Source organism: Colletes gigas, unplaced genomic scaffold (genome assembly GCF_013123115.1).
Source record: "Colletes gigas isolate AHSC1104 unplaced genomic scaffold, ASM1312311v1 Colletes_gigas_Sc00007, whole genome shotgun sequence".
Classification (NCBI taxonomy): Eukaryota; Metazoa; Arthropoda; class Insecta; order Hymenoptera; family Colletidae; genus Colletes; species Colletes gigas.
Window position 1 is genome coordinate 3,049,895 of NW_025106636.1, and position 13,186 is coordinate 3,063,080.

Consider the following 13,186-nt stretch of genomic DNA (forward strand, 5'->3'; position numbering starts at 1 on the left):
TATAAGAGAAATAATTTAAACGCTGAAAGCTAGCCAGGTAGCTCTTATTTAGAAAAAGTATCGTTCGATCCCTGACTCCAGGAGCCAGCATAAAATGTAACGCGTCGCGTAACACCGTTGATCATCTCGAACAGGCTCGTCGTGTTTTCCCGAAGGAAGGACCGTCGATAACTCGACGATAGGATCGTTCTTGATCCTTGTTTGTCTACAAAAGTGATCCGTAATTTTTCAGCTTTATGGAGCCAAAGAAGTGCCTTGGAGGGTCTCGAGGGACTAAAGTCTTTGCCAAAGAGATAAGAAGATAATATATTTTTACAGTGTAGATAAATTTTATTGATCAAAGTTAAAAAATTCCGAAATACCGAAATACCGGCCTGGACAATTTAATCGGTTTTTAAATCGAGTTCCCCCGCGTGGTTGGTCGAAAGTTCGAAACACGGAACAGAGAGTTGGCTTGTAAACGAAAAGGCTGCTCCCGATGAAATTTCGCAAAACGTCCAGGTCCAGCCCAAAGATGGAATTGCTCTCGAGGCGGTCGTCGGGCGACCGGATGTCGACGCTGAAGAGATCGAGGTCCTTCCGGGCGTCGTTGAAGCTCATGTCGAAGCTGCGTAGCCGCGCCACCCTGCGTTTGAACGCCGGTTTCGATTTGTCGCCGACGTCCGTGCGGGACCAACGAGCCGCGAAACGCGCGACCAAGTTGCCGCAGCTCGACGAGTCCTCGAGTCCTTTGCGGAGGGACGAGAAACGGGAAACGAACGACGAGAAGGACATGCTCTCGTTGAACGAGCTGGAGTCCCGAGGAATCAGCAAAGAGCTGAAGAGCAAGCTGTGCCTCACCGACAGGATCATGAGAAAGAACCGCAAGGACACGGAGAAACCGAAGAGGAGCGACGATCCTCCGACGTCGACGAACGTGTTTCGTTGGCGGAACAACGCGTCGGAGTCCTACGAGAAAAAGGATCCCACGCCTAGTCTGTTCTACGAGAATCCCACCTTCTGTCTGGACAGCTCCCTGGACACTTCCATGTCGAGTTTCCTGTTCGAGGACTGCGATCGCGACGCGAAGGGGGCGAAAATCGACTCGCCAGTGGAGAAATCGTCCCAGGATCCTGGATTGACGCTGGTGGTGGACTCCAGAGGATCCTGCGAACGGAACTGTCGTTGCGTTCGTAGCAGCGAGGTCTTCGAAACGGAGTCCCCCTGCGACAGAAACGCTTCTTGCTCGTTGATCGTCGCCACCAAGGCGAGAAGCCTGTCCGTGAACGACGTGGTCCTGCAGGACGAAGAGAGGGCAGCGAGCTTGGACTCGATCGTCAATGACCTGACCGGTTTCGATCGTCGTAGCTGCAGGGACGAGAAGCTGCCCAAGGAACGAGAGTCCCCGGATCTGATCAGGAAAACGTCCGTTTGCTCGTCCAAGTCCTGCAGGATCAGGACGGTGAACAATATCGCGAGCTTGTGGGCGAACGCGCGCGGCGGTAGCTTCCGGAGCAAGGCGTCTGTCGGAAGAAAGAAGTCCATCAAGGACTCGAGGGACAACGAATCCGTTGGGCAGAACAGGGTCCTAGTGACGACCACTTCCGGCTCAAGTACGGCCAGAGATTTTCATTTCGGATTGTCAGTCCGTCGAGAAACCACGTTTCCAATATGGCGAGCAAAAAAGAATTTTTCCCCAACTGCTACGTTATTTTCATTTCTGCGATAATTATCCAGGCTTTGCAAATGTTTCGAACCGTTGCACCGGGTATTTTATAATTCATGGTTGCAAATTGGGTAGACACGAGACGGGGGCAAAGAATAACGAAATCGCGTGGAAGGCTTCGTTCTCGAGAAAATTAAATTTAAATATCAGTATGCATACGTTCATTCTCGACTCGTATTGTCAAACTTGAGCCAATTTAATGAGAAATCACACTGGTGTCTTTAAACATTTATTGCTGTATGATATTATCGAACCAATTTTAATTATTTAAAACGTAGAACAACGCAAGTGTTATCTATGATCGTAAAGACCAGCGCAATTAGGAATTTTCTCTGAAACGAAGCTTCCCACGAGCAAATTTTCACGTCAAGATTCCTTTTTTTGATTGCGAAAATCGTGAAAAATATATCGAAATCTATTTTCATAATGAATTGCAGGATCGGTGGGAAGAGCTATATCATAAATCATTCTTCTTCCTTTTTATTTATTTTCCGCGATACTCTCGCCGCAGGGTTACCCCTTTTGTTTACCTGTTATTCAGTTCCTTTTGTTTATGTTCGCACAGAGTTGTACTCTTTGCAAGGGATGGAGTTCCTGGAAGGATTCGGGAAGAAAAAGCAGCAGCCACATCAACAAGCGAACAACATTGCGTCGGTGCATATCAATCCTTTGTCAGCACAGTCCCTCAACATACACCTGCATGGTATTTTATTTATTTAACATTTATTTTCTTTACTCATCCTACTTGCGCCAATTTTGCCTCTGATATCGTATAAATAAAGATCAACGCAGATTGCCTCGTATTTAACGAGCACAAAATTGCAATTTGTTCTTGCAGGTGTTTTACACATTTTTCAAATTATTTTTAAATCGTACGTATTCGAAAGAAAGTTTCTTACCGTATGATACATTTTATTTTCACATTTCTAAACTGGTACTTTCAACGTCTTTATTTTCTTATTAATTAATTGTAATGTTTATATATCATATATTTCTTATATATCCTCAGCGCAAAAGGTACTATTATTTTTGCTGTAGGTTTACAATGATTTCTTGAATTCTCATTTATTTTCTTCGCCAACCTATTATGATATTGTTATTATAACTCTCTGTATGCGTATTAAAACGTTTCATGAAATGAGGAGCTTGAAATATTTATGTCTTACAGATTCAGCGACACTCGATGCCCCAACAAGAAGTACTTTTTAATCTTTACAATTTTCTATAGTATTTCTGTTTTGTTTTTGTTTTTTAGCCCTCTTCGCGGCTGTGGAACATGGCCACCTGGACAAAGCTAGATCCATTTTGGAGTCGACTGACGTGGACGTGAACAGGTGAGATTTTTGAACATTTTTCTTAGATATTCCACAAAAATCAGTGTCATGTTTTCATCAGACGAAGACTATATTTCTCAAAATTCTATCTAAATATGTATTTTGAGAGGATATAATTATTATATCCCATCTTGCCCCACATTTCCCTATCAGAAATTTCTCGTCTCATACCCACTGTATATTTCCTTTGTATTTAATTATAAATCATGTTCCTCGTAATTCAGTCTAAGCAAAGACTGTGTACATTATGTTTCTTAAAAAATTAATAATTTTAAAATACGTGGCAGACGGTAGAGCATAGATATTTAATAGCGTGAAATTTACTTTTGCATTGCCGAAAGTGTATTTTAAAATTCAGTTAAAAGATGCTTCGATGCTCATAGCCGTTTCATATTATGACACAGTAGTGTCGACAAGTGGAGGGTCGCTCAATGAATGGATTGCCTTGAATTTCCCAACGCCACTTTCGGTGCAATAACAGAGCTTCTGCCATAACACTTCTCCAAAAGTATGAAATATCGAAGTCAAAAGTTTCTTTCCAACTTGCTGCTGCATCGGCGGTGGGAAAGTTCGAACTTTTGTCGTTCACCGTCGACGCGACTTTCCAAGAGAAATATTCTTTCCGCGAACTGCGTGAAATTTAAACCATCCTGGCACCGGGGGGGGGTAACCTGGACTTTGTCCAGATCCGGTTGGACCCTGAAAAAACGTTCGTCGAAAGTTTGTGGTACCGACTGTGTCGAGGCGCGAACACAGTCGAAGGCAATTCCGTCGACGAATATCGACCTTTGATCTCCGTAAATCTGCCCCCAGGGAGGCAAAGCTCGGAATGCGCCTCCACAGACCACATCGGGATCAAAGTCCAACGGGCGTATCGATGACATCAAACGTCCACTCGAATCTGGATCCCTGAATCGACGTTTCCGTCGCAACCGGTGCATCGTAACCGTCGCTGAACGTCCATTCGCTGCCGCGATAATCCGTTTATCCGCTTCTCTCTTTGTCCCGGTTAACTAATGGCAGCTAGCAAAAGCACGGGTTTATCCAAGGGCGAAATTGCCGCGATTACGTCGCGGAAATGAGCGCCATTGTTCGTTTCTACGTACGAAGGTGCGCAGCCGTTCGGAGTTTTCCTTGTTCTCGGCGATTTAACCCTCCTGTCAATAATCAAACGGACCAGACCAAAGCTAATTGTTTATAAATCAAACGGAGCAGACCCAAGCTAATTGTTTATAGAAGCAACTAGACAATTGTAAGAAACGTTGAACGTACAGGAATAAACAATGACGAGCGTATGGAGTAACTTGATCGGACGTAGATCACTTCTAAAATTATTTTTGGTTGCGGGAGTCGATTACAAGCATTTTTGGTCAATAGACATGCCCTCGAAATCATACGCACTTTCGAGAAAAAAATTCAGTGAATGCAAAAATTTTTCGGTAAAAAAAGAAATATCAAATCGTTCTGAAAAAATTATTTTTACTTACTGGGGTCGATTACAATAATTTTTGATGAGTAGACATACCCTCGAAATCTTACGCATTTTCGAGAAAAAAATTCGAGTAGGTGGTCAAAGTCGACAAAATTGAAAAATTTCAAATCGCTTTAGAAAAATTATTTTTGGTTGCAGAGGTCGATTACAATCATTTTTGGTCAATAGACATACCTCCGAAATCTTACGCATTTTCGAGAAAAAAATTCGAGTAGGTGGTCAAAGTCGACAAAATTAGAAAATTTCAAATCGTTTTGGAAAAATTATTTTTGGTTACTGGGGTCGATTACAATCATTTTTGGTGAATAGACATACTCTCGAAATCCTGCCCACTTTCGAGAAAAAAATTCGTATAAGTGTAGAAATTTTTCGTCAAAAAAAAATTTCAAATCGTCGTGAAAAAATTATAGTTAGTTGTAGGGGTCGAATATAATTATTTTTGGTGAATAGACATGCCCACGAAGTCCCACCCATTTTCGAGAAAAAAATTCTTTGCCAGTGAAAAGTGCTGGAAAAATGCATTGGATGTAAGGTCTGCTCGTATACCTCGTCTATGGTAGAAGCATCGATGTATCGACAGAAATCATCGATACATCGTTCTCATCCAGAGCTGTCGTATACGTGGCTTCGATAGTAATCAGGTATCGGCCGCTGTCACGTCTACATGAGTTCAATATCCGTCAATTATTGGACGTTATTAGGTTCAGTGGATCAAGAAATTATTATCAGACTCTCTTTATTTTTACATATTTAAGTGATACATTAATATCAACAATACTTAACAATAAAGTTAACACATTCATTACCATAATAGTCACTAGTAACCGACATAAATTTACCAAGTTAGTGTAAAAATTGTAGAACTCTTGATAGAAACGGAACGAAGAGATAATTTTTTATTGAAATTGATATGTCATGTAATACGAAATAAAATAGAAAGGACACGATCTCGAGTAACGTGTGGCTGAATTAAATTTTCAGCGTGAACAGCGACGGCCTCTCAGCTCTGGATGTCGCGGTTCTCAGCAACAATAGGCCGCTTGCAAAAATGCTGGTCGCGTTCGGTGCACAAGAGGGTAATCAGTGTAAGTATTCCCCCGAATTCCATTTTCTGCATTTCACCTATGACACGAGTTCGTTCGAAATTCTAACGAAAACATTCATCGAAACGCAGTGGAACTTTCGTTGCATTAATCGAGCCTGAACACCAGTTAAATATTACAAACGCAAGTTTGAATATTTCAGTATTTCGTTTGAATTTTTAGCAATAATCAGAAATCGTTCGTTTCGTAACAATGGTCGCGCGTGCCACTGGAAAACTTCGACACGCAGAAAATCAAACAAATCGTAGCTGTTTTTTTCTCTCTACTCACAACCACCGTTTTGCCAAACAATAGCCACGCAAATTCGTCGCTTGTACAGTGGCTATAAAAGGCACGGGAAAAACGTTTGACTAGACGAATTGTTCGAACGTCGACAATTTTGCGTACCCGTGGAAATAACTGCTGGCTCGTTTCTAGCGATGGCGTGTGTTACGGTCGAGAAATAAATTTCCGCGGGCGAAAAAGTCGCGTCGGAACTCGGATGTACGATTTTCGGGGTAAATTACACGTGGTTTCGGGTCGGTGGTAAAAAAAACGAGATCCGATCGGGCCAAGAAGGAAAGGAAAAATAGTCGAACGGGATGGGATTCCAATTAGGATTCCGCAGTGTGTAATAAAAATGCCATAGGGACTTTATTGCGTTTCGAACGCGGCGAAACTAAAGCGAGAAGCGCGAAAAGAACTTCCCGCCTGGTCTTCTTCTCCGCCATTTTAACGGATCCCTTAACACGGCTGTTATTAAACACAATGAAAGTATTGCTATCGATAGCAATTTTTACCATCACACATACGAATCTTTGTGTTTCTTAATATTTTCCAGTGCCTTGAATAAAAAAATAAATAAATGTTACTGTTGTTAAACTATGTTACAAAATTGTATAAAACAATCATAACTATAAATTATTCTAAATTCACCATACAATTGATTTTGAATTACTGTTTAATCAAGTAAAATTAAATAAAATTATAAACTATTCTTTCACTGGTTGAAGTCCAAGTGTAGATATCTGTTCTTAACAGAGAAAATTTCTTAAAAATCTTTTTGAGCCAAGTCAAGTAAGAAATGGGCATAGAATTACTAAACCATGTTACAAAATTATATAAAACTATTATAAATATAAACATAATTATAAACTAAATTCTCCATACAATTGATCTTGAATTACTGTTTAAATCAAGTAAAATTAAATAAAATTGAAAAGTATTCCTTCACAAGTTTTCCAATTGTAGATATTTGATCTTAACAGAGAAAATTTCATAAAAATCTTGTTGAGCCAAGTCGAGTAAGAAGTGGAGATAGAATTAGTACATTGCTCATCGGTTAACGGGACTCCAAATATTTGCGAAGCTAGTAATTAATTGATGCAACGTACCGAGAGTGATTTGTGTAATGGCGGTACGATACGAGCGATTGGAAATTTTCAGTCACTGCAAAATCGATCAACGATGTTCGTGATCGTGCCGTAACGAAACGCCACTGCGATGATTCCCCGTGCGATTCGATTAGAATTACGATCCTTGCCCGCGAGATGAAGCTTTTAAGCTTATGGCGGTCCATTAAGCGTTTCGAATCTAATCTGTCGATTAAATTCTCTGGTAAAAATTTCATCTGATAATTCATTGACCACTGTCCGTTTCGACGATTCAAAATGCTACTTTTCTAGTCTCTTCTCCATCTTAGAATTCTAAACGCAACGTCTAAAAAAGAACAACTAAATCGTGTTTTTTTATTACAAATAAACCCCTGTGAAAGGTCGTGAGAATTTATTCCCTTTCATATTAAATCAAATTTACAGAAAAGAATCGACCATTGGCGTCGATGCATGAAAAGTTATCGAAATAATTCGCCCCGAGATTATGCGTGTCGATGGAAAGCGAGAATCGATATCTGCCATGGACAGAATTGTGGGCGAAATGATTGAGGTGTGTAACCATCCATCCCGGATGCAATTCGCCGCAGGATTTTGCATTCATAAACATTGGAACGACTGAATCGCCCCAATTAGCCAGGATCCCTGTCGCGTGTATTTTTCTCCGCTCCACAAGCCACGTTGATTTCTATGGCACAATCGAGCCGATTACATGTTTTCTTCCCGTTCTGAATTCCCCATCTCTCGTTTCTTTCGTCGAAACTGTCCTCTGAACAGTTTGAAAACCTTTTTCATACACCAAGACAAGCACAACTATCCACAGAAACGTTCTTTAAATTTAACAAAATAGTTTTGCTACCGAGGATGCACAGAAACACGATGAAACGCGTCTCGAGTATTGTCTGAACGATTCCAGTCAAATCTCCGGAATCCCTGGGCAGCCATTTGGCCTCGTTGCTGTCGGAAGCGGAGCACAGAGTCCAAGAGCTGGGTGGCAGTACTTCCGGTAGCGGCGGCACCACCCTTCTGGAGCCGCCGACCAGCCACAGGTCAAGTTTCTCGTCCCAGCACAACAATCTCACGGGATGCGGCGGTAGCGCGGAGGACAAGCAGCTGGCCCTGTGGGAAAGGAGAGCCAGAGCACTCAGGAAGATGTTGCTCGGGTTCGATCAAGCGAGTAAGTCCTCCGGGGATACCTGGACCCGACCCAGCTCGTACCAGCAGAACGTTGGAACCTTCTATGTTTCTCAGGACCGCCCGATATACCGTTCCTGGTCGCGGTGGACGTCACGGGCACGAACTCTGTCACGGTGAGATTCCAGGAGCCGGATTCCCACGACTCGCCCATCTGCACCAAGTTCAAGGTCCAGTGGAGCGTCAAGGACGACTTCTCGGTGATCTGCGGCGAGAGAGAGGTCCTGGACATGAAACAGAGGGAGTGCAGAATCGACGATCTGATCCAGGGACAGAAGTACCATTTTCGAGCGGCCGCTGGGAACCTGAAGGGCTACAGCAGGTTCAGGAACTCCACGCCTGCTCACGTTACTCCTAGCAGTAAAGTCGCTTTTTATGTTCTTATAAATCAGTAAATTTGTACGCTTGTATGACCACTATGTATCCCCATTGGTACTGGTGACGTTGGACTGTTAACTTTCTACGATTCAACCCTTCTGATACCTTCCCCTTAACGTCTCGAAACCTCAAGTAGGATAGAAAAGAGACACAATGCATAGAGATGCTGCAAGGAGATTGATGAACATACAATAAAAAGTATTTTTACTTTCTGTACCCATTTCTGAGATTCCTCCAATTAAAATGAATCCAAATAATGTGGAGCAGTTTCCAAAATGTTAGAAGCTAACCATGCATTACTGTACATAGGCTAAAGCCAAATGACAACTTCCACCGTGACTAAATTTGCCTTAAGCAGTAGCGTCAAATTCAATTTACTGCCGAGTCTCTGAGAATGAAAGTGTCTGAGGGATGAACGATCATCGTTTTAGGTTGGAGGGACATCGACGGCAGGGTGCCAAGGTTCGCGGGTCGATTGGAGCAATTAAATACTCTGTTCACGGACATAAGACGGCCGGAGTACACGCAAGAAACGCCGGCGGTACAGAGGCGTAACCATAAGAAGAAAACGACGATAAAGCAGCTGTTCACGGCGACGAGTAAATTTCAAAAGAATCTCAGGCGCGGTGTGTTCCTCGCCTGTCTGCTCTATCACGAGGACAAGGTGCTCGTGACGAACGAGGATTTCCTGCCCGTGATCGAGGTAGACGAGACTTACCCTAGCTGTATTTACAACGATTTCCATTGGCTGATGAAAGTGGCCTGCACTTGGGACGACGTGAAGACTCTCCGCCAGGACATGGAGAAGAGCCACAGCAGCTCGACGAACCACTTCAGGATAAAGCTGTTGCAAGCTGCTGCGCAAATGCAGGCACGTAGTTTCATATTTTCACGTGAAATGTTTTTGTAAAATCGCCAAAGAGGTGTAATATCAATAATGTTTACCATTATAGGCAGCACTGTGCATACAGGACCTCGGGCAACTGTACCATAAACCTGTTCGAGACATCCAGGGCACCCTAGTATTCTCCACGGTAAATTACATAAAATCCCCAAAGTTGATCTCAGTATTGAACAGCAGATGGCTGCCACTCAGCAAAGTGACGAAAAAGGTAATTACTCACGAGGACAGCAACGTGGCGGACATCTTGATAGCCAGTATACAGGAACAGATGACCTATCACCAAGTCAGCAGTATTAAACTATCGAAGGGGCTGTACCTTGGTTACATAAAGATGCAAAGTAGCGTAGATCTGATCCAGGTCGTGGTACCAGCAAAGTCGCCTAACGTTTTACCTCACTGCAAGATCCGCGACAATCCGCACGTATCCGCGTAAGTATCAGGATCGTTTACCCTGCGTTATAAAATGAAATATCTGCTCGTTTAATCAATATTTTATCGTTACTCTGGTCACAGCGAAGAGTGGGATTATCTGAAAAGGATAACACGTATTCACGCTTCGGACGTTTCGGCCAAGGACTCCGAGGAGAAGGAGAACGTAACGAACGAGTCGCAAGGTACGGAGCAACAAAAGCTGTTCGTGGATCTCGTCGCTGCTACCGCGAGACGATTGTTCAATTATATGGAGATCAGCCCCGAGGATTCCCTGTGTCATCGACTGTACGACGCCGAGGTGATCGATCTGACCCACGACGTGTCCTTCCTGATCGCCGTGCCTCCAGCGGAGACCGCTTGTTGCGTACCTGGAACCAGAGAAATCCTTCTGCAAAGGGGCGATCTTCTATCGTTGCCCATTCAAGTGTTCGAGATGGTGCACTTGAACACGTATCAGAAGGACGTAATCAATAGATACTCGAGGCTAAGTTGCATCCTGGAACTGGACACGGCGCAAGCTCAGCACAGCCACCGCGAAGCTTTCAGTTCTCTGGAGCTGAGCGTGGCGAAGGACAAGCTGGCCAGATTGCAGGATCTTCAGTCGCAGGTAAACACCGTGTGGAAAGGCGCTAGATGGCTCATAGATGTGATCACGTTCGCGAGGGATCGCGGATCGTCGCAACAAACCGTAAGTTCGATCCCTTCTGTGGAATAAAGCACAAGCGAAGCATTGCTCGCTCCGACGTTAAACGATTCTGTGATTTGTGATTGCAGGGTACCTCGCAGGCGCTCGGAATTTCGATGAAGCACCTGCTCAGTCTCGACAGGAACAAAAGCAACAATAACAGCAACAGCCTAAAGAGGAGTTTGTTGCAATTGCCGCCGCGCGATCCGAAGCTCGTCAAGTCCAGTCCAGGACGTGGCAGCTGGCCGGGACCGAACGTGACCAATTCCTCGTCGAATCTGCTCACGACGGAGTTCAGCAAAAGCGAGCAACAGTTGCCCAGCGGGCAGTACATACGCAAAGGCAGCAACACCTCGAACGTTTCGACCGGCTCGGAACCCCCAAAGTCCTGTATACCGATAAGCAGCACCAGCAATCTAAGCAGCGCGACCAGCGCCAGCAGTAACAACCATCTGGTACCGTTGCAGAACACGAGGCTGCCGCCGTCCAAATCCGAGGACACGTTGATTCTAACGAAATACAAACACAGTCCCCGAAACAGGTCAGCGACGATCACGTCCGCGTCGGCTAGTAGCAGCCCGTTGCTCAGCATAAAGCCCATCATTTATGGCGGCTCGCTTTTGAGCGTGTCGACGGGCATGACGAACGCTACTAGCCTCCTCAGCGTCAGTAACACCAACTCCGACAGTTTGCACTCTTTGAGTAGCGACGAATACTCCACCCCCAATTCGACCGCCTGCATCAAAGCTGTACACACCAAAGGGAAATCAACCAAGCCTACCGCCAGTGTCGCGGCCATGGCGACCGGGACGCTGGAGAGCCAGCTGGAGGAGGAGAAGAACGAGACCACGATGATGCCAGCACCTCCGCCTGGCATTCTCCAGGTAACTTCTGGCGGTGTCTTCAAACGTCAATCTCAATAGGATGTAATTCGTATCGAAGAGAGGCTAACAGTGACTCTCGAGACTGGTCTGTTGCGTTTAGTAGGTTAGTTTGGAAGGTATAAATATAAACTTGGTACCAATCTTGAGACTCACTCCGACACAAACTGTCTCGGTCGCTTTATGTTAAACGGGAGATTGTTCTACATTGCGCAAGCTTTCTTAGGGTAAAAGCTTGTTATGTTCCAGAACTACCCATTGAAAATGATATTTTTCCTTGTAGGGAACACAAGTCTAACCCGATTGTAGTTAAAAACAGCTCACTTGGTCTTCTAGTGCAGACCGATGTAGCAGACACACGAGTAAGCCGCCAACCGCTACGTTTCAGCGCTTCTTTCGCTCAGATACGCTTTCCGAAACGCGCTTTCTGTGTATCGATCAGGATTTGGGACTATTCGTTTAACTTTCGCGTACTCGAATATCAATACTGGCTACTTGCAAATCGAATTTATTAGAATTCGAACATTCGAACAGTCCCAGACCTGGTACCAACTTTAACGAAGCATGTCAGAGTCTGAATTACTCAACTGTTACTTCGACAAGTCAATCTCAATGAGATCGAGCGTTGTACGATCATCTTGATAAGTGGTTCATCGATTTCGTTGCTCGCAAACTAACATCCATTAATTTCACTTCTCGTTCACAAGTAACAGCCAAGACGCACCGAGCAACGCGTTGTCGCTGCCAGCTGAATGTCGCTGCAAACGCTGATTTTACAACAGAAAGTTTGTCTGTTCGGTTGGACGTGTACTCTTCCAATTCTAACGAACGGATCTTTGCAGGTTTACGCGGCCTACGAGACTGGCCTGGCATCCGGTACCAGTCTGAAATTACACGTCACGCCGAGGACCACGGCCAGAGAGGTGGTGAATCTGGTCGTGAAGCAGCTGAACATGGCGATGGTCCTCAAGGGCCAGGAGGGTCCCATCTACACGTCCGACGAGCTGCCGAATTTCTGTTTGGTAGCGGTGATCGGCGCCAGGGAACGTTGCCTCAGGGACGACTTCAAGCTGCTGCAGCTACAGAATCCCTGGAAAAAGGGCAGACTTTACGTGAGACAGAAGCAGGACGTGCTCGCGGCTCTCGAGCACAGCAGCAAGCACACCGCATATTTATAGCATAAGTAAACAACAAAAAAATGAAAACAAAAAGAAGAAAAAAAAAACAGCAGAAGATTATGTAGAAACGATCTCTCGGGGAAGAGACCGGAACTGTCCCGACGATAATGCGTAATGAAACTCTCCGTCTCGTAAGTAAATCGGCAATAGCAGCCAAAACAGCGGCTTCGTTCGAGCTTCTCGTCGAAGCCTCGACGAAGTTCTCTGCATTTTCTTTGTTCACGGTCGTTTGTACGCCGAGTGGAGGATTGTAGATATTTCTGTTGAAACGATAGACGGGTGTCCGCCATTGGCGCGACACGGAACGCGTTTACGTGTACATAAGGGAAGCGCTTGCAGCGGCTTACGCGAGAAGTTTTCAATTCTATGTCGAGGCTCTAAGTAAATTACACGTAATTAGATAGAGGTATGCAAGAACGATCCGTGCGTCGAGGATCAAAGAACACGGCACGGTAATTCCCGCTCTCGAGCACACACAATCGTCGCGCCGGATTCGAACAACGTAATTATCCGCTGGTTGCGTAACAGCC

General features: G+C 44.6%; 1 protein-coding gene across 4 annotated transcripts in view; it reads left to right on the forward strand.

Annotated features, from left to right (window-relative positions):
* The window catches only part of LOC122396185, a 128,705-nt gene extending 116,014 nt beyond the window's left edge, over positions 1-12,691 (forward strand). The window contains exons 2-13 of one of the 4 annotated variants that reach the window (XR_006259017.1): positions 233-1,592; positions 2,271-2,408; positions 2,961-3,039; positions 5,513-5,616; positions 7,921-8,181; positions 8,256-8,558; positions 9,008-9,447; positions 9,530-9,909; positions 9,994-10,600; positions 10,687-11,481; positions 11,762-11,840; positions 12,321-12,371. Coding sequence is in view for 3 of the 4 variants with exons in the window: in XM_043394361.1 (XP_043250296.1) it covers positions 479-1,592; positions 2,271-2,408; positions 2,961-3,039; positions 5,513-5,616; positions 7,921-8,181; positions 8,256-8,558; positions 9,008-9,447; positions 9,530-9,909; positions 9,994-10,600; positions 10,687-11,481; positions 12,321-12,656 (4,557 nt within the window). In the remaining variant the exon portion in view is untranslated. Of the gene's footprint in view, positions 1-232; positions 1,593-2,270; positions 2,409-2,960; positions 3,040-5,512; positions 5,617-7,920; positions 8,182-8,255; positions 8,559-9,007; positions 9,448-9,529; positions 9,910-9,993; positions 10,601-10,686; positions 11,482-11,761; positions 11,841-12,320 lie in introns of all 4 variants that reach the window. The other 3 variants (XM_043394361.1, XM_043394362.1, XM_043394363.1) reach the window with 3 other exon arrangements.
* Positions 12,692-13,186: the final 495 nt, after the last annotated feature.